General features: G+C 32.8%; 2 protein-coding genes across 3 annotated transcripts; one reads left to right on the top strand and one right to left on the bottom strand.

The window, feature by feature from the left end:
* The first annotated feature begins 3,595 nt into the window (after positions 1-3,595).
* LOC120090932 (bZIP transcription factor 17-like) lies at positions 3,596-9,474 on the top strand. Its single transcript, XM_039048629.1, has 2 exons — positions 3,596-5,600; positions 8,715-9,474. The coding sequence occupies exons 1-2, from the start codon at positions 3,755-3,757 to the stop codon at positions 9,158-9,160; spliced, it is 2,292 nt and encodes a 763-aa protein (XP_038904557.1). The 5' UTR covers positions 3,596-3,754; the 3' UTR covers positions 9,161-9,474.
* Positions 9,475-16,480: 7,006 nt separating this feature from the next.
* Positions 16,481-20,591, bottom strand: LOC120091120 (probable mediator of RNA polymerase II transcription subunit 26b). Of its 2 annotated transcripts, none has more exons than XM_039048975.1 (9): positions 19,294-20,591; positions 19,135-19,203; positions 18,933-19,015; positions 18,364-18,416; positions 18,125-18,264; positions 17,975-18,002; positions 17,586-17,878; positions 17,416-17,506; positions 16,481-17,188 (listed from the first exon to the last, which is right to left on the bottom strand). In XM_039048975.1, the coding sequence occupies exons 1-9, from the start codon at positions 19,762-19,764 to the stop codon at positions 17,064-17,066; spliced, it is 1,353 nt and encodes a 450-aa protein (XP_038904903.1). In that variant the 5' UTR covers positions 19,765-20,591; the 3' UTR covers positions 16,481-17,063. The 2 variants fall into 2 exon arrangements, with proteins under 2 accessions (XP_038904903.1, XP_038904902.1); XM_039048974.1 differs by having other exon boundaries at positions 18,125-18,270; positions 19,294-20,590.
* Positions 20,592-22,093: the final 1,502 nt, after the last annotated feature.

Genomic DNA, 22,093 nt, shown 5'->3' on the forward strand with positions numbered 1-22,093 from the left:
AAATTTTAAATTATTGATTTTTTTTATAAAAAAAAATTGTATTTGTATTTTTTTTTTTTTTTCCTTTCTTCTTTTACTATCGATGGCAGTTGCCGCTGCTGACTATAATTTTCTTCTCTTTAATTTTTATTATTCTTTATTTGTTAAAAAGAACACAAACTAAAACGAACGGAAATTTATTTTTAGTTATTAATTTCCCTATTTGATTTTACACTGCAATTTCCCGTTCACACTATTATTTATTTCTGCTAAATTTCGCTTAATGTAAATATTTCTTAATATCCTAAAAGTATTAAACTATTATGATACTTAAAAAAAATCAATTAGGAAAAAAAAAGGTGTGCAGATTTAGTTACATTTTAAAATGAAAAATTCTTATAAATAGAAAAGTCTACAAAATATTTACGCTGTGTAACTTTGTACGTTTGAAACTTTTTATTACAAAGTGTAAATATTTTTAAATATTTTTTATATTTAAAAAGATCTCTTTTAAAATAGCGAAATCTTTTTTTTATCAATTATAAATATATATTTTAGAATATTTTTGGATATCTCCATTTTGAACCTAATTTTTAGGTAGTTTATAAATTTTAAAATATTACACTCTTACCTTTAAATTTTGAATTTAATTTAATTTTTTTTCTAAATACTTATTTACCGTTCTTGATATTAGTTACTATTAGTTAACTTAAAAGAATTAAATAAATTCTATTCAAATTAGTTTCAACTAATTATCTATCTCTATTAAAATTAAGTAAAAAAAAATTACACCATAATTATTATAAATGAATCAATTAAAATTAACGTCAAAGACCAAATGTGAGAACTTCAAATTCCAAGGTAAAGTATAAAATATTAAAACATAGGAACCAAATAAAAATCGAATTAAAAAATTTCAATGATGAAAATGTATCATTTAAAACTTAGGGGTTAAATGGAAACAACATTCATAACTTAAAAAGTAAAAGTATAACAATCTGAAACCTAAAAACTAAATGAAAATTAGACTTGAAATCTAGATAGTAGAAAGATATTTTCTCCAATATTTTAAATTACTCGATAAATTTTTTTTCCTTTAAAGTAGCGATAGATAATTAGAAATGTTCACGGGGCGAGTCGAGGACAAGGATGACTGACCCGTCTTCATCTCCACTTCCCATTTTATTCTTCATCCTAGCAAAAATTTCTACGGAGATCGGGATGGGGATTCTCCAAGGAGAATTAGCGGGGATATAGCTTCCATGAAAATTGTTTTCCCGTTTGATTATTTTTAAAAAAAAAATCAATTAATTTAAATCACTACTATGGAATATTTTTATTAAGTAGTTGAAATTTAAACATAATATTTATATAATAATTGTTGTTGACAAAATCTAGACATAGAAACTCACTTAACCTGTGCCTTCAACGGGAATTTATAAACTTGGGGAATGAAGGCGACCTGCAAGGTAAACGAATAAAACATCGATATGGTGTCTGCCACAAACTTCCAGTGCTTAAGTCACTATTTAGCAAAGGGTCAAAGTAAGCTAGAAATAGGAAGAAAAACTTACCTTGTATGATGGCTATGACCCCTTATTTATGGTGGGATGGATTTAGTGTTCTGAATATTAGAGGGATTAGGAAATGTCAATTCAAGTCACCCACATAGGCTAGGATCGTGACCCACAAAAGGTGGACCTTCATGGATGGAGGATAGCTTGCCTCGGAATTGGCCACCAAGGGTGAGTTGGGCCAACTCATTTCCTTTCCCCTAGTCCTTTCCTCCCTTGAGCCCGTTTCTCACTCTTCCCTAATCCTCACATGATGATCACTTTTGGTTCTACCATTCGATAATCCATTCTTCTAAACTCATAATTATTGGTCCCAAAATGATTCATAACAACAATAACAATAATAATAACATAACATTAAATTAGTATAATAGATTAAAAAAGAGGCTAAAGGGGTGGGGTCGGCATCCGTCCATTTGACCTATGAAGAATTTTCCCTCACTCCCTCCTCCACTTTACAACTAAATAAAATAAAAAAATTAAAAAAAAAAAGTCTCCAATAAAAAAATGGACATCTCTATAGATAATATATTTAGCATAATAGTTTTCTTGGAAAAATAGAAAACAAATAACTTTAAATAGATAAAAAAAAAAAAAACACTCTTTTTTGTAAAGGGTAAATCCGCAAAAATGCAAGCAAATTTTCCTTTTATGAAACATTTTCCCTTCTTATTATTATTTTTCTTTTATTTTAGATTTTTCCTTATTTTATTTTTGTTGCCGTTTAGGAAATATTTGTACTTAGAAAAAGAATGTGACCTTCAATAGTATATTTTATAAAATTATTTCGGATCAATGTTGAATTTCCTATATGAAATTTAACCATATTTTGAAACATCAACTTTATCATCTTTCAAGTTTAGTGTTTCATTTTCAATATTTACATTTTTATCAAACAAATTCCTACCTATTTTTTTATACCACATCTATAGAGATGAGATGTCGAACCTTCAACCACTAGAGAAGAAGATCATGTTAATTACGGTTGAGCTACACTCATTTTGACATAAATTCCGACTCACTAGCAACCTCAAAATTGAATAACATATGCCCCTTTGGTAACCATTTGGTATTTTGTTTTTAGTTTTTGAAAATTAAGTTTATAAACATCATTTCCACCTTTAAATTTCTATTTACATTTTACCAATATTCTCAAAAACTAAGTTAAATTTTGAAAACTAAAAGAAATAGTTTTTAAAAACTTGTTTTTGTGTTTGGAATTTGGCTAAGAATTCGACTCTTATATCGAAGAAAGATGCAAATCATTGTAAAAAATAGACTTAAAAAACTAAAAACCTAAAACAAAATGGTTACTAAACGAGGTCATGATGATAAACTATTGTGTTATTCTTTTTCCAATTTTTTCTAATTGGTGATGTAGAAGGGTCTCGACCATGTGTTCATTGGAGAGGTCGCAGGCACACTAAAAAGGAACAAGGTGGTCGGAGCATCAAATATGTAGGTTTTTATTATTCTTCTTCTTTAATGGGAAGTGGTGTTGGAGAGGGATGAAGGGGTACGAGTTTGAGGCGCTAGATTTTGTGAATTTTTGTGAGAAAAGGACAAGAGAGAAAGAGAAGAGACTGAGAGTGAGAAAGGAGTGAAAGCACAAGGCCTAATTTGCATGCACGATATTCCATTTCAGTAATTTTACGTGGATATGATGTAATCTAAATGGTACAAATTTCGAAATTTAGAAAGTATGACAAATTTCATTTCGACCTTTAAATGAAGGTCATCTATATGAAAAATCCTTCTTTCTTTTATTCACTACTTTCACTAATATTTTTTTTTACCTATATACTTAATTATAAATTTAATATCTGTCGAACTAATTACCTTAGTAAAAAAGAAGTGAAGAAATAAATATAATTGTAGAAAATAACAACTAACAATAAAATGATTATCAAAGTAAACATAGTTTGACGATAATCAATATATATTTTTTTAAATAAAGATCTTCCATTTCCATAGTCGTCATACAAAAAAAACATCAAAATGATTATTAAAGGAATGAATGTGTTTAATAGATGAGAGAGAGAGAGGAGATTGACACGCGCTTGACTGAGAAAACGTTGGGCAGTTTCGTTACGCCACAAAGACCAATTAAAACCCCATTCCCTTTCTTCAATTTCTTCTTCTTCTTCTTCTTCAATCCAAAATCCAAATTCAACCAGGAATTCCAATCCAAAACCCTAACCATGGCCGACCCATTTGAGGTCGTTTCCCCCTCCGATCAAAACCCTAATTCCACTACTTACGCTTCCGAATTTGATCCCCTCCCAATTCCCCCTCTCGACTCTCTGTTTTTCTCCGATCCCAATCACGACGGCCCCGCCGACCCTTTTCTTTATTCCACTGCCTTGGATTTGGGTTTCGACGAAAATGATGACTTCGAGCTCACCTTTGATGATCTCGACAACCTTTACCTCCCCTCTGAGGCTGACGATTTCCTCATCTCCGATAATTTGGATCAGACTACCAATTCCCCGCACTCGCCTCCTGATGTCCCACTCCAGGATGATGCTAGTGTTCGCGTTTCCAGCCCTGCAGCCTCTCCAGGATCGAGGAGCTCTGCGGTTTCTTGCGAGCAATCTCCCGATGATTGTAAGTTCCCAAACTATCAATCTTCGAAATTAGGAACAGCAGATAGCGAGTGTGTTTCTACTGATTCTAGTGGATGGGACTCTAAGCGTTCGAGGATAGTGAATTGTCCTTCCCCCGATGGTAGTGATCATGAATTCTCCGGCGGCCCAGCATCTTCTCAGGGCTCGGGTTCGGGCATATCTGAAGGAATGAATTGCCCATCTTCTAATGCGGAATGTTATGATGTTATTTCCGACCAGAAGATTAAATCAGAGGAAGTGGGGAAAAATTGCATGACGAAGAGGAAGAAAGAACAGGATGAAGGGAACGCGGATTCGAGATCTGCCAAGTATAGAAGGTCATCTGTACCTGCAGAAACAACCGATCCCCAATTGGGTCCCTGTTCTGTCAATGTAGATGATGAGAAGAGGAAAGCGAGGTTGATGAGGAATCGAGAGAGCGCGCAGCTTTCCAGGCAGAGGAAAAAACATTATGTGGAGGAGTTGGAGGATAAGGTTAGAAACATGCATTCAACCATAGCTGAATTAAATGGTAAGATATCGTATATGATGGCTGAGAATGCAGGTCTAAGACAGCAGCTGAGTAGTAGTAGTATGTGTCAGCCTCCTCCTCCTCCTGGGATGTATCCTCATCCTTCAATGCCTCCAATGCCTTATACATGGATGCCATGCGCTCCTTATGTTGTTAAGCCACAAGGGTCTCAAGTCCCTCTGGTTCCAATTCCTAGATTAAAGCCCCAGCAACCTGCACCTGTAGCAAAGGGGAAAAAGAATGAGAGTAAGAAGGCTGAGGGAACAACTAAGAAGGTTGCCAGTGTTAGTCTTCTGGGTCTAATGCTCTCTTTTATGCTTTTTGGTGTTCTAATTCCTTTAGCGAATGTCAATTTTGAAAATGTTGGAGGAGGTCCTAGTAAGTTGTCATTTGTTGGTGATAAGGTATACAATCATAATCGGAGGAGGATTTTGAGTGTTGATGGGTATTCAAATTTATCTGATGGTGTGAGTGTAGAAACCCCTTGCGGGAAATCTGGTACTTTGAATAGCTTACAATGTGAGAGAATCTATAGGAAAGGGCGGGACTTGAAATTTGATCAACGAGGAAAGGGATCGCAACGTTTAAATGATTTAGATGAGTCTATTAAGCTTGGAAATGCTAGTGAACCTCTCGTTGCGTCTTTATACGTTCCAAGGAATGACAAATTAGTGAAAATCGATGGGAACTTGATAATTCATTCTTTCCTTGCTAGCGAGAAAGCTATGGCCTCTCGCAGGGCTTCTGATACCAACAAGGGTAGGGAAACTGGTCTTGCAATTCCTAGAGATCTTAGTCCAGCCCTCACTGTCCGAAACATCAGGGCACTTACTTCTGGTCAAGAGGACCATACTAAGACAACTGCGGCTGATGGTAAACTCCAACAGTGGTTCCGTGAAGGCCTTGCAGGTAATACTTAGCTCACCAACTTTTTAATTATGATTATTATTATCTATATACAATTTTTACACATGGAATGATGATATTTGAAAGTTTTATTTGTATTGGGGTTTAAATCTAATGGTATCAACTATCAAATGGCTGTTGAAACAAGACATTTGACGCTGGAATATATGCGAACACTGTATCCTTTCTTTGGTGCCCATATAATTTGAAAAGTAGGCAGAAAGATTGACTCATTGACTTCTTGTTTCCCTTGTTAGCTTTTGCACTGATACAAGAAAAAAATTGTTATAAGAGTCTTGGATTTGAATATTCAAGGGATTCTTTAATTAATCTGATTGTGGCATAATATAATACCCTTCAAAAGGTGTCTTGATCAGTTAGACCATATAACATAGTTTCACAGGTGGATTAGGATGATTTTTAAAGGTTGTTGGAGTGCTGAGTTGAGATAGGATGTTTGAAGTTCATATGTATGTGGAGTTCATATATCTGTGAAGTTCATATGTCTATATTTGGGGTGCAGAGTTATTTGGTCTGAGTTTAAATGTCTGTGTTTGGGGTGTAGAATTGAGTTCATATGTCTGGGAGTATTTGATGCAGTTTTTTGAACTCTAAATAATTTGCTTTTATGATTACTATTTTTGTTTCGAAACTTTTTTATTCGATAATTTTACCTATCTTGTTTGAATAAAATATGAATTGCAATTTTTTTCTTTTAAGTTTCAAAACTTTTCTTTCTTTCTTTTTTAGTCAATGAACAATAATTAACCTATTATGTTTCTTACAAAAATATGGTTAAATAAAATGAGAAATCAGAGGAATCAAAACTTTTGATTCTTAATTTTTCTCCATGAATTTCATTATCATCTTTTTCTTTTTCTTTTTCTTCTTCTTCCTGTTATTGCTCTATAGTTTTGAATTTTCTTTTAATTATATCTGTCCCATCATCTTAGCAACCAATGGAATGTCACCACATTTCTTCAACAATTTCACTTTAAATTCCTCTAAATTTGGAGGATCATCACATCAAAGATCTCCATTTTTCACTAATTCTTGCTTGAAAATGTTCCAAGAATTTTTTTTATGATTATTTTGTTATGTGTTACATACTTTTCGTCTAAATATTTTTAACGCTCATTTGATATGTGAATTTAATTAAATAAAAAGATTATTTCACAAATTTTTACGTATAAATATTGTAATTAATGTAGATAAAATACTATTATTTATATAATCAATAACTCTACAAACATACTTTAACAATCATTAGTCTTATAATAATCGAAAGTGGTTGTCGAAGTTGATTATTGAAAATGATTTTCGTTGGAGTTTGTAGTTGGAGGTGGTTGTTGGTTGCATGAAGGTAGTATTAGAGTTGGTCGTCAAAGTTTGTCATCGGAGGTGGTTTTCGGAGCTCGGAGTTGGTCAGGCGAAGGTGGTTGTCGAAATTGTTCATCAAAGATGATTTTTGCCAGAGTTTGTAGTCAGAGGTGGTTGTCGNTGAAGGTGGTCGTCGAAATTGTTCATCAAAGATGATTTTTGCCAGAGTTTGTAGTCAGAGGTGGTTGTCGGAGCCCAAAGTTAGTCGCATGAAGTTGTTATTAGAGTTGGTTGTCGGAATTTGTCATCGGAGATGGTTGTTGAAGCCCTGAGTTGCTTGTCCAAGTTGCTCGCTCAAAGGTGGTTAGTGAAGGTGATTTCCGTCGTAGTTTGTAGTTGGAAGTGGTTGTCAGAGCCTACAAAGATGGTTGTCGGAGTTTGTTTTTGAAGCTTGAAATTGGTCGTCGAAGTTGGGTCACTAAAGGTGATTGCCGGAGCCCGAAATTGGTTGTTAGAGTTGGTAGTGCGAAGGTTATGGGAGCTCGGAGTTGGTCGTCGGAGTTGTTATTGGAAATGGTTGTCGAAGCTTGGAGTTGGTCATCGGAGTTTTCATCGGAGGTGGTTGTTGGAGCTTGGAGTTAGTTCCCAAAAGGTGACAATGGTCAATGGGTGAGCCATTGAAAACATTGGAAAAAGGGAGAGTGGGGTGAATTGGTAAAATATACCTACTCAACTCCACCAACATTTAAAGTTGGTGGGCCAAACAATGAATTGGTATATTATACCAACTCAACTCAATTCATGTTGGTGAGACAAATACCCCCTTAATCAGATATTGATGCATGCATAAGAATAGCTTTGGTCGTTGGAGCCTGAAATTGATTGTCAGAGTTGGTCGCGTGAAGGTTGTCGGAGCTCGGAGTTGGTCGTCGTAGCTATTATCGGAAATGGTTATGGGGGCCTGGAATTGGTCGTCGGAGTTTCTCGGGTGTGGTTCTCGAAGTTCGGAGTTAGTTCCCAGAATGTGACAATGGTCGATGGGTGAGCCATTGAAAACATTGAAAGGATGGAGAGTTAGGGCGAGTTGAGGTGAGTTGGTAAAATATAACAACTCAACTCCACCAACACTTAAAGTTGATGGGCTAAACAATGAGTTGGTATATTATACCAACTCAACTCAATTCATATTAGTGAGACAAACACCCCCTTAATCAGATATTGATACATGCATAAGAATAGCTTTTCCACAGGTGTGTGATAGACTGTTTGCACGAATATAATACTTTTTGCCCATGAAATACCATTGTACCAACATCTACCTGATACTTGTTGGAACACTTGCTGGGAAAACTTGCTTTCCATGTCTACGATAAAGAAGCGGGGACATAAATTGAAACTAATGAACTTTTGGGATTCCATGTTATCATGATTGTCTTGCTTATATCTGATTGTGTATGTTATAGATTGATAGATGTATGTCCATTGGGGTCAGGAGGCTGTTGTCATGACTTTCACACTTATTTATTTTCTTAAAACGATTCTCAACCCGGTCACCCAGTTTCTTTCTTTACAGAATCTTGTTGAAATTAGACCCTTTATGTTTTCCTGATTGTTCACAGTAGTAGGTGGTAAATTGATTTTGGTGGACTTGTTTACTTGGATTAGGATTTGATCAAATGATTATGTGATGTATATTAGATGGGTATCAAACTTCAATATGTCATTATTAATGATCTAATCAGGTGCGGGTTTGAGTTCATCTTATAGATTCTTATGGTTTTCCTTCTCCATCTGTAGGACCGATGTTGAGTTCTGGCTTGTGCACCGAAGTGTTCCAGTTTGACGTTTCGTCAACAGCTCCAGGAGCAATAATTCCAGCATCTTCCATTGCCAATACATCTTCTAGAACACATCGTAAGAATGGTAGTCAGGTTAATAAGGGAAAGAACAGGAGAATCCTGGGTGGTCTTCCAGTTCCCTTAAGCGGATCAAACTTCAACATCACAGAAGAACCTGTTAGAACCTCACACAAAGACAGCCTTCCAGGTAACAATAAAACAGCTTCGTCCATGGTAGTTTCTGTGCTCATTGATCCCAGAGAAGCTGGTGACAGTGAAGTTGACAGCGTGATTACGCCGAAGTCTCTTTCGAGAATATTCGTGGTAGTGTTGCTCGATAGTGTCAAGTACGTCACATATTCATGTGTTCTTCCCCGCTCAGGTCCTCATCTCGTGTCTACTTAAAACCTGGAAACCATTCTGCCAATTGATCTATATACCACACATTTTTGCACATAACCAGGACAATTGGCAGGGTTTAAAGAATAACCGTCTGATCATGACTTTGAATTTACCTTGTAATGCTTAACTTTTAGGATTAGTTTAGTTATAGTCAAGTCTGTAATGGACTGTTATTTAGTGGCTTTGTTTTAATCCTCAGTCATAAATAGACATGGGGAGAGAGTATCACTTTCTGCATAGAAAGCAAAGTGTTAGAAACTCAGATGTTTGACTGAACACTATTTAACTACCTCCATTACATTCCCTTTTCTTTTTCACTCTTCGATTTTCCCTGTTTCATTTAATTGTAATTCTGCGTCTACATTTACAATGAAAAATGGAGGATAATAATTAGGCTAAATGAAAAGGTGGAAGTTGGACTGACGTTAGGTTGGATTGGATTGATCGGTCCACCTAGGGTGAGTTTGCTCTGTCTGCAATGCGCTCCTGGCTTGATTGGCTCACTCCTTTGATCGGCAATGTGCTCTTGGTCTTTAACTAGTTGGGTTGTGCTTTTGATGTTGTTATCTATGTATGGATTTGCATGGGATAACATCAATTCTATTCCAGCGTCCTTTTTTTTTAGTTCTAAGAAAAATAACTAGGCTGAATATATAATTTGAAATTAGAGTTTTAATATCTCACTAAAATATGTTTTATTAACTTAAAAGTTATAATGTTTTGTTTTTTTTTTTTTTTTTTGAACTATCACATTATGATTATCATAAAAAATAATACATGAAGGATAAAATTATAAATATTAAAAAGTTATGGGTGAAATTGAAAAACGAGGTAAGAAATAGGGTGGGTTCGGTATCTTAGTCGATTCGTATTTTATGTTTTGAAAACCAAAGGATACAATGGATTGTAAGAATTTATAATTGATGGGCCAAACTTCAAAATTGTTTTTTCCTTTTCTTTTTTCCTTTTTTGTTTTTTTGGAAAATGAAGTTTGACCTAAATTCTGAAAACGACTTTTAATTGTTTAAATTAAGGATTTCATTTTGAATATAATGCAATGTCCTTATATGCAAGAAAAAAAAAGTTAGTGGGTCCCTTTTAAGTTTTTGTTGTAGACAAAAGGCCCCTTTTGAAAAACAGAGTATTTTTGGAACCCACGAAAATTTTTGAATGAGATTACTTTTATTTTATGCCCTGACCCAATTAAACACAATATTAGTTAATTTTCAACCCTTTTTTAAATTAAATTGCCAACCTACACTAAAAAAAATGCCAATTCATTCCATTAATTGTTGTACTCCAGAATTAAAAAATAAAAAATAAAAAATTTACTCTATCATTTCCATTAATTCATTAATCATCCAACAAATTTCTCACATTTTTCACCTTTCACTTAGATTAGGAAAATTGTGATATATAGCTAAAGAAAACTAGGTAATGAAAAATGAGAATTAATAATATGTTTGTAAAAATATCTAGCAAGATTTTGGTGGAGAGTGAAGAGATTTATGTTCATTTATGCCTCTCATGTATATATTTATTCTATAATCAAATAGTTGTTAAATGATAAATTTTGAACTAACACGTTATTTCTCAAATTAATGGCAAAATTATAAATGATCAAACTTGAAACTAATCAAAAGCCGACAAGTACCTCAAATTGAAATTGAAGATAAAAATTGGAGGATTTTAATAATGCCACGAGCCTTCGTCATGGTTTTGGATTGAATAAATTTTTTTAATTCAATTGAGTTATAAAGTCTAATTGAGCCCAAAAATAGGTTTTTTTTTTTGGTCAAAAAACCAACCAAACCCAAAAGCTAATTAATTGGGTTCAAGGGCCATCCAAGCTCAATCACACATTGACTCATGAAAACTCTATAAATAGAAGAATTCTTCTTCATCTAAGGGATCCATAAATTTAAGGCTCCAATGAAAACTTTTGAGCGAATTCATCCAACCATTAAAACTTCTTAAATTCTTGAAGATCGAATGACACTTAAAAATTGAAGCCCTTTGAAAGATATAAATATTCTTTCAAGATTTCAACTTAAAAAATATTCATGAATCATGTTTCTCTAAAAAAAAACCTCACGTAAACAGCAATCTCAACTGATTTTTTTTTTTTAAAAAAAGATATTGTTTTGGATTCCTAAGTTAGGAGAGGAGTGTGAAATGAGTAATTCCAAATTTGGTAGAAGGTTAGGGTAGAGCAAGTTCTGTTGAGTTGTGGTGCGTGATGCCCAAACACGTTTGCCTTAAGTTAGAATGCTCCTAATACAACTTGTATTTAAAGACTCAATAGATTTGCAAGATTTATACTGCAATTCCCACCAAATATCGCATTTCACTATGTTCTACATCAAATCAGGAGCAGAAATATCTGTTATCGAGAGTCATTGTAAATAATACGATAAGAATGCTATGCTCTTGCACGCCGGGGACGAGGTGGGGGCAGGGGAAATTGTTTGTTGAAGTAAAGAAGAAAAAAAGGATGTAGATGTATGAAAAAGTTTGTTCATGTGTCTAGATCATACACTCACAAAGACTCCCAAAAGGTACTTTTTGAAAGAGCAATGGTACAAAATATAATCTTGAAGGTGATCCAATTTCGACAAAGGGAAGTGGGCTGTCGGCCCACAGATCCAATTAATGTCGGCAACAACAAACTTAGCCACCAAATAAGTCAAACCTTTTGGATTTGGTTGTTGAATTGCGATTAATTAGCTTTTGAGTGGGGATTAGGGTTTTTATATCTCTTCTCTAACCATCCAACCACTTTGAGTTTTTATTCCTCATATTACATTCACAACTCATTTACAAACCATTTTTTATTTTTGTTTTTCAAATTTTGTGTACAATTACGAATATAGTCACCAATAGGATAAACCATTTAAGATAAGGAGTATGAAGAATGAAAGACTTTCGCTCCTCCAGAGCCTTCTACGTAAGGGCATTTTGATTATGATGAACATTAGAAAACGAGACAACTCCCAAATCACAACCCCAATCTTTCATCGCATCTATAAAGAAAGAGACTTCATAAATATCTACTGCCTCGTCATTCAACAAATGAACAGTCTAGAAACAATCAGACTCCACTAATAGATTCGAAAGATCTAAGAAATTTTGTTGAATTTGAATCATACTTGTGTATTCAGAAATCAAAACTAAGAATCAAGGGCAAAAAATGGAAATGTCACTCAAGTCATGGTTAGAGAGATGAAAATGTCAGATGTTTTTAGATAGATTTCAATGATATTTGCTTCAAGAAAAATAGATCATAGTTTAGGAAAACATTGGTGGTGTGTTAAAAAAAGTTTCGATAAGTCAAATAAAGAAACTAATCATAGTAGTAAGAATTCGTAGAAATAACAAATTATATAAATGAAAGATATACATCTAGTATCCTTTTCTTCATTGAAATTCAAATTATTATTTTTGTTAGATGTTAGAACATGATTCACATTATATGACATTAGTGATTTTCGAATTGAGATTATAGGAAATTGGCCTTCAATTAGATTAGTTGATGGTTTTTTTATATTTAACAAGAGTTCTAATTTTTTGCAATGGAATATTTTTTTGTTTGTTTAAATAACTCATAAAATCAGCCCAAATTCAGTGGATTTTGAGAATATCATATAGCATCTTGTAAATGTTTGACCTTGAAACTTGGTCCTTTTTTTTTTCTTTATAAAATGAGTTGGTGGTTAGGGGAAAAAAATGTCAACTTGACTTCCTTTCTTTATTGATAATAGAATTTTGAAAGTTTCAATACCTTTTAATTTCTTTTACTAGCCTTTCTAAGTCAAACAATACCTAAAATAATCCATCAATTTTGAATCTCATGTCTTTGAGTCTATTTTGGTAAAAACAAATACGAGTATAGCTCAACTATTTTAAATTTGTATAATTAATATTAAAGTCTCATCTTCGATCTCATAATGTCAAAAATAAATTAATAAATAAAATCAACTGTTTGAAGGGTTTTTTTAAAAAAAAAAAAAAAAAAATTACATCATTTGCTCATCATCTTTTAGGTTTGGGTTTATTTTGTTATTGAATTTTCTAAAAAATATATAATATAAGTAATTAAATTTTCAATCCGAGTATTCAATAGATCCCTGAGTTTTCTACTTCATGTCTTAATAAATTTTTGGCCTATTTGACATTTTTTCCTATATTTATGAACCCATGAAACAAAAAATTTAGAATTCATATCATTAAACCTAAAATTCTATTTTACATTTAATATGCTACTTAATTTTAAAATAATTGAATATTTTAAGAACTTATTAGATATAAAATTGAAAGTATAGAGATATATCAGACACAAAAATAGAAAGTTTAAGGACATAATAGACACTTTTTAAAGTTTAGAGACCTACTTAATATAACGTTGAAAGTTTAACCACTAAACTTGAAATTTAACCTATTTCAAATTTTAAGTTTTTAAATATTTTATCTTAATTATTAATTTTTAATATTTCCAATATTTCTTTCTACTTTTTATTTTTTTATTTTTTGAAAAATGAAACCCATTTAACCTAAATTCTGAAAACAACTTTTAATTGTTTAATTTAAGAATGTGGATAATTAATTTACTTCCATATAATCATTGATTTATATAATTGATAATTAGGATAAATATTGATTAAGATAATTATAGTAATTATTAATTTGACATGTGTTAAATGTCTTGAATAGTCAAAAGGGCATGTATGAGTTTTTCTTGTAAAGTAATTATTTATTTCAATAAAATATTTGTGTTTTTTCCTTCTTTTTTCAAAGGAAATATTTGGATTTTTAAAATAGCCAATACCATAGTAACGCGGGAATGGTTTATTTACTATAAAAGAAATGTACCGTTTATGCATAGATAACAATACAACAAACCAGCAGTTTTTAAAAGAGTTGTTTTCAAATATAAGAAAATAAGTTAATTTATTAATAAATATAGCATAATGACATTGTCTATCAATATCAATGAATTGTTTTCAAATATAGGAAAGTGAGCTAATTTGTTAATAAATATAGCAAAATGACATTATCTATCTGTCGGTACAAATCGCTAATAGACAGTGACATTTTGCTATATTTAAAAATATTTCCAGTAGTTTTACCATTTAAAATAATTACATGTTTAAATCCTATAATCAATAAAGAGAATTTTTTACCGATAGAAAAAATGTCAAACTATTTTCAAAAATAGCAAAAAAAAAAAAAAATACTAGTAGACGACTTATATCAACTCTATTAATGATAGACTTGTATCAGTTTCTATCACTAATAGACACTGATAGACTTCTATCAGTTTTTATCACTGATAAACACTACTGATAGACACTAATAAACTTCTATCAACGTCTATTTGTGATAGATATTAATAACAATGTCTATTACAGCTATCTAAAAGCAACAAAATTTTCAATAACAATGTCTAGTATATGTATCACAAACTATCTTTAAAAAAAAAAAAAAAAAAAACTACCAACAACTCGTAACAACAAAATGATTATCTATTGATAGGCAACTGATAGTAGTATATCATTGTATATCACTTGATAGACTACTATTAGTATCTGTCTGTGATAGATAGTGATAACAGTGTCTATCACCACTATCTAAAAACAATAAAATTTTCATATTCAATAACAACATCTAATGTATAATCGATGGCAACAAAATTATGAACAAAATCATTATCTATTGATAGACCAATGATAACATTATATCACTATTTATTACTGATAGACAGTGACAGACAACTATCAGTGTCTATTTGTGATAGAATGATAGATAATTACAATATGTCTATGATTATCATTCTAATTACTATTTTGGGACTAGTACAAAACTACCCAAACTACTATCATTTAGTATATAATTTGGTTTTTCATTATCTATCATTGTCATTCTACTTAACATTTTTGAACTAATGAAGAAGAAAAAGAAGAGGGGGAGGAGGAGAAAGAGGAGGAGAAGAAGAAAATAATTAAAATTTATTATCTCTTGTAAATATTTATCTTTTATCTTTTTATTTTTGAAAATCCCCATCAATAAATTGGTGACTCAATAAACATCTAGTATGATTTTTGAAATAGTGAAAAAGTGATGTTTTTTAAGAGGATAATTCTAAAAACACTTTTAAAAAAAAATGTGTTTCTAATACTAATTTTGTAAGAAGTGCTTCCCTCAAAACCATTAAATTTAAATGCCATTTGAAATCCACTCTCAATTATGGTAGCCTTTCATTATTTTTTAAAAATGAAAATAATAAGGATGTAAACTATCTAAAATATGAGGAAAAAGATATATTTTTCTTTAGGGAAGGGCAACTTAGGAAAAATATTGTGCTCTCATTTTTCACATTTAAATATATAGGCTATAAGAGACGAGGAAGGCATGTGGGTTGATAGAATCTATTCAGATAGGGTATAAGGAGAGAGAGAGAGAGAGAAAGAGAGAATTGCTTGCAAAATTTGAAATCTTAGAAAATTATTAAAAAAAAAAATGAAGAAAAAAAGGGGGGGGGGGGGTAATGCTTTTTGAGGTGTGTGGCAAAGGATAAGAACAAACATACATATGGAAACCCTTATCTTCTGCAAATATTAATTGGAACCAAAGCAAATCAAAACCCCCTTTTCCCTTCCCCACTACTCCAATGGATTAACTCATCACCACATACTCTCTCATACCTAAACCCAAATACATTATCCATCATCCCTTTTCTTTTTTTACTTTTATCTTTGATCAGAAAGTTAGAGATTCAAATCACTATTCGAAGTTGATAGTATATAGTTTTATTCCAATTGAATTATACTTATACCTAGACTAAGGATTAGATGTGAGGTTTGATGGGGAAAAAGTGGATGGGAGGTAAAGGGTTGACTAATAATAAGATGGATTTGAAAAGAGAAATGAAAGAGGTAAAAAAGAGAAACCTAGGCTTTTCTCATGGTTGTTACCTACCACTTTCAAAGAAAGTGCAAAACCCTTTTGTCTTCTTGTGTTGGGAGAGATCTTAGCTGTTGATCCAAGAGAGCAAGAAAATTCCTTAAATGGGAAACATTTGCTAACTATCCAACTTCGTCTCACCTTCCTAACTACCTTTTTTAATGATGAATTTGTGTATTTCACCAAAAGTAAAATATGTCAAAGAACCATCCACAGCCTTTCCATGGTTTTATGAAAACATTCATTTCATGTTTTTGTTTAAGAAACGTATCTCGAAGACAAGAAACGAGAAATGAGAGACCGCAATCGTCAGCTTTAGAACAAAAAGAACAGCATTTGAATGATTCATTGGCTATCATTCCATGAGAACAAAAGCTAAAAATTGTGAGTACAATTATTGCCATTCATATGAAGTGGTATACAGATTACTTTATACTGTTTATGGGACTGCACCTGGTTTTTGTGCAAATTATCTTACATTATCATTTATCTCATAGTATGGAAGGAAGCCTTCCTTGAATGTAAGAAAGAAGGGGGAAACTGTCTATAAGAAGTAGTCACTGGTCAGTGAAGTGAAGAGGATTCAAATGAGGGGTTCTATACAGTCATTATGTAAGAGATAACCAACCAAGTCAAAACTCCCAGAACAACCACTGATAAAGCTATATAACCTGCCTCCCAAATTCCATTAGAAATTCTCTATACTTGAAAATGTACTTAAAGTAGGAAATGGGTTTTTTTTTTTAAATTCCAACTCTCCTTTGAATCGGAATCCCCTTCTCTGGCACGACAGACTGAAACCAAGTTTTTTGTTGTTTACCTTCAAGCGAGTCAGTCAAGACACTGTTTGCCAGGGAGCTTTAGCATGATCTTCCACCTGATTCTGGATGGAAGTCACCTGGACAGTATGCTGGAAGCATCAGTTTCTACCTTATTATTGACGATCCTAACGACGCCCATTTGCCCAATTCCGGTTGTAGCCTCCAGATTTTAGGTGTGGATTTCTGTGGCCAAGTCCTTGCTTGGGAAGATCGTGTAATTCCATAACCTGTATCGTACGCTGCTTCTTGGCTGTTGAATAAACACCACGAATCAGAATTTTTGAGAACTTTTATAGTTATAATCCACAAGTTTACCGAATGCAATTAAGAAAGCTCTCATTTGGATGTACTAAGAAAATTGTCAAACTCGAACATATTTAGCTAAAGTTGATTTGATCGATTGATAAACCTTTTATACTGCCTATGAAATTGGTATCAGAATTGATAAAAGTAAGGATGGGAAAATAAAGCAAATACCATTTTCAGCTTGTTGGTAACTCTCTTGGAGTTTCCTCTTTGTAGCTTCTAGTTTCACTTGAACTGCAACCTCATCCGAGCACTTGTAGTTCTGGTGAACACAAATTTTAAAAAAATCAGGTAAAAATACAAATGTCAAACCGAATTACTGACGATATGGATGTACTTACGACTTGCTGATTCCTCTTTGGGATTGTAGGTTTATCCAATTTGCGCTGGAACTTCTCATGGTTGTCCTTCTGTTCTGTGCTTAGCTTCTGTGGCCTCAAAAGCCCAGAATTTGTATTTGAGGATGGCCTATTTGGCTTCACAACTTGTTCCTTCATTTGGGTCATATTTTCCTTAGCAAGCACATTGACCTCTAGAGCGGTTTGTTGGTTACTCCTTACAGGGTTTTGATTGCCATTTGATGTTTTTCTCACATTATTGCGGTTCTTGACGAAGTCACCACTATTTCGAGGATCTGAAACAACATATATCCCAATTCGTAATCATGAATCTAAGAAATGGGAAGCTTAAGTGATTAAGAAAGGCATAGGATATTGCATAATGAACTCACTTCCATCATCGTCCATGCCATCAAAGAACTTCACCAAAGAAGGGAACAGAACGGAAAGTAAAATGCAGTTGATTAGAACCGACGCAGCTTAAAGCAGATAACTTTTCTTCAGAATAAACAACCCAATACAACAAGAAAATAGAGACATACTTGTGAGAGCTCCATAGATGTGGGCTGAGTGGTAAAAAATGCAGCTTCATCTAAAGGAGGAGAGGGAAGCCCTTCTTCTTCTTCATAATTATCTTCTTCTTTTACCGAAGCAGACTTGTTTTTTGAATCTGGTGTGACCTCTGCACCTTTTTGTCAACATAAACAAAAGCATTTCTATATAAAGAACTCGCGAAAATGGGCATAAAATCATAGATGCACGCGTAGTGAACAAACTCTACCTTGAACAGCAGCTGTAGCCTTCACCCACTCGTCCACCATTTCTTTCCACTCCCTGCCACCCATAAAGTAGATCTTTTACTCTCAAACAAAGTAAAGCAACAACAAGCAGTAAGAAGAATCTTGAAAATGATATCTTCTTTATCTACTAGCATTAGATGAATAATGAATGCAAACATTATCAAAGACCAGGTTCTTATTCGATGAGAAATTTCAGAAGATAAGACATGGCAGATGGGGAACTCTCTCAGTGAACAAGTAGTTGAAAATACACGGATGAGCTAGAAAAGCTCTTCATCCACTCAATAAACAAAATGATGGACACCTAATGGTCGAAAGTGATTATTCTTTGTTGATCCTACGGAGCAAGCCATACATAGAACTCAAACAAAAGAGAGAACAAATCCATAAGATCTACAGAACTTTGGAGGCAAAGCAGCAGCAGACAAATGTATACAAATCCAAAAGAAGCATATTGAAGGTGCCATAAGGAGAGTCGACAGAAAATTTACTTTGGGCATTCATCAAATATCATCTATACTTAATGAACTTTGAAGGAAATATTTAGTACATGATAAGAACTCGAGCAAGATGGCGGATGTGCTTTGATCCATGCTTTCGAAGACCATTAACAGCTTTGCCAATCTCAGTCGCCTGATAAAGGGGGAAAAAACCTCAAAACTTAAGTCCAGATTTTATTTAGAAACTAGAACAACCAACAAAAACAAAGTCCCCTCAAAAAATGCAAGAGCGAACAAAACAATTCAAATCACCTGCAGAGTATCAACTGATAAAGCCATCAATTCAAGTCTTCTAAGTGATTCAAACAACACTGAATCAGACTGCACAAGAACACACAAAACAGAACAATGATTATCATGAGAGACAAAAAAGACATCCCAGAAAATGAAAACAGTCAAAGCAATCGTTACCTCTTCTTCAAAATTATTCAGAATCTCTTTGATCCTCAAAACCTCTCCAACAATCTGAGATTCTTGTTCAATTTCATCAGTCAATGCTTCAGCTTCACCAAAGCTAAAATTACTAACCCGGTTACAATTCATCTCCCCTATATCATCTCTACTACTATAAACCTTGCTCTCTTTGCTCCCACCAGCCTCAAACTCACACCCATCTCCGGCGAAATCGCTTTTGAAACCCGTTTCACCGTCATCGCCGTCGATGTCTCCGGCCACCGCCAGCTCCACTCGGTCGCAACCCAAACAACGAGTCAATCGGCAAGAGAACAACTGCTCCGCAATTCGATCTCTCCTCAACCTGAACTCCTTAGGACAATCGGAAGCCGCCACCAAGATTGCGTAATCGATTATGCCAAAAATATCCGAATTCGCATTCCGGAAGTAATTCCTCCAGGAATCCAGCGACCCAGACTTGGCAGCCATGAACGGAATCTGGAGAAACTAACCTCGATCAAACACAGATGAAATTCAAACGAAATACTCAGAATCGAAGTGGGAATTCCATCGCCTTGGGGAAACAAAAACCTAAATATGAAGAAAACGCAAGCAATTGGGGTTGAACCCAGTTGATTAAAGGTGGGTTTTGAAAGAAATCAACAGCCAAAACAGAAAACCCCCCCTATCTAACACTAATCCAGCACCACAAGAATCCGATTCCCAGAAAAAATCGTTTGCAACAAACCCATTAACAGTCGGAGTTTCATCCGTTCATAGGCAGAAAATGAGTTGGTTAATGTGTGTAGAGTAAGTCTTGGTGCTCGATTTCGTTTGAAAATTGAGGATCGGATCAAGAACAGAAAACGGTATTGATCAAAACCCAAGTTGTGGTTTGTGGGATTGTTCAAAAATCTGGGAATGGAAGTAACAGAGGAAGGAACTTGGTTGCTTTTCTTCAATCCCGGAAAAGCTCCGGGATTTCCTGGGGGAAGAAATATCGGGAATATGGGAAATGGAAAGAGAGGAGAATAGAAGAGAAAAAGAAAGAGAAGAGAAAATAAGAACAAGAATTCAATCTTTCAATCTCTCTATCTATTTTTCAATGGAAGAAATAAGAATGGAAATGGGGGAAATGGGTTTTCTTTTGTTTGGGTTCTCTCTCTAGAAATGAAGAGATTAGAATCAAACTGGGTGCTGCATAAAGGGCACAGAGAATTTGGGCTATACTCAAAACCAAAACTCCTCCCTTCAACATTCACAAATATGTTCTTTCTTCCTTTTTTGGCACCAAATCCACAAAACCTCTCTCCTCTCTCTCTTCTTCTCTCAAGCTACTATTTTTTTTATATTATAAAATATCTATTTTTTTATTTTTTTTAATTCAATATCTCAAATATTGAGTAGGGTAGATGCTAAAGAGATTTTAACGTCAAAGGTTGGATTTTTTATTTGTGGAAGAAACACTAGAATAAAATCATGAATAACTTTCTAAATATTTACCATTAAAATACTATCTTTTAAGCACTTAAAAAGTCATTTCAAATCAACTCTAATTAAAAGTACCTTGTTAAAAAAAATAGGAGGTTAAGAATTAGTTCACTATCTGAGAGTGGAAGTCGTTAGAAATCAATTCATTCAATTAAAATGGGATAGAATAAAAATATATTTTTAAATTAATAAATAAATATTTTTACACTATTGAAGTAAGTAAAAGTATTTATTATTTTGTTGCTTACTACAAATCATCTCTTATATCAATAAAAATTTATTGATATATAAAAATATTGGTGAAAATGTTAACGTATGAGATTAAAGATTAAAAACGTTTAATCTTTTAATTGAAATATATATTAAGTTATGTTCAGGCGAATTGTTAGAATAAGGTTTTCACGATATATTTTGAAGTTGAATATACAAAATAATGAGAAACATGTGATATTGAAAGATTTTAGCCATACGAGTAATTCTAATTCAATAAGTAATTCTTTTTTTTTCTTGGTTGAATAAAGAAAATATAAAATAATTCTTTTTTATTTTGAAAAGAAAAACATAATATATTTTGAAGTTTTCTGGATAGGTTGTCTGTTGTAAACAAATTCCACAAAGGCGAAGTACGGCTGTATTCTAATTTCTAATTACGTGTGGTTTTTGAATTATTATTAAATTTCTCTTCTCAATAAAAATTTCATTATTAAAAAAACAATTTAAATACAAATATATTTGATGCATTTTTAAGATTCCATCTATTAAATTCTTAAAATTTTAAAATTATAAGAGAATTTAAACCTTCAATAATGAGATATAAACTTTAGAGTTTATAATTTAATACTTTACAAATGCATGTGTATTTAATATTTTGAATTATTTTTAAATAAAGAAAAATGAGTTAATTTATTTATAGATATAGCAGTCTATCACTAATAGATACTGACATTTCGCTGTACTTAAAAATATCTTCATCCATTTTACTATTTGAAATAATTACTCTAGTGTTTTGAACTTTATAAATTTTGTTTGTTTAATGGGTCATTTGACTTATACAAACTCTTTAAATGTTAATTAATTTAACGAGACTTTTGACTTTCAATTTTATGTCTAGTAGGTATGTGAATTTTAATAAACGGTTGAATAGATCAAACGAGATGACTTAAAAATATTAATTTTTGAAAATTAAGTTTGTATTAGATATAAAAAAATTTTAAAAAAAAAGTTAAAAAATTTGTTACATTTTAAAAAAAATTAATAGATTAAATAGATAGAATATATTATTATTATTATTTGGAGAATCAAACACTTAAAAGATGAATTTGAAAAT

This window comes from Benincasa hispida, chromosome 11 (genome assembly GCF_009727055.1).
Source record: "Benincasa hispida cultivar B227 chromosome 11, ASM972705v1, whole genome shotgun sequence".
Taxonomy (NCBI): domain Eukaryota; kingdom Viridiplantae; phylum Streptophyta; class Magnoliopsida; order Cucurbitales; family Cucurbitaceae; genus Benincasa; species Benincasa hispida.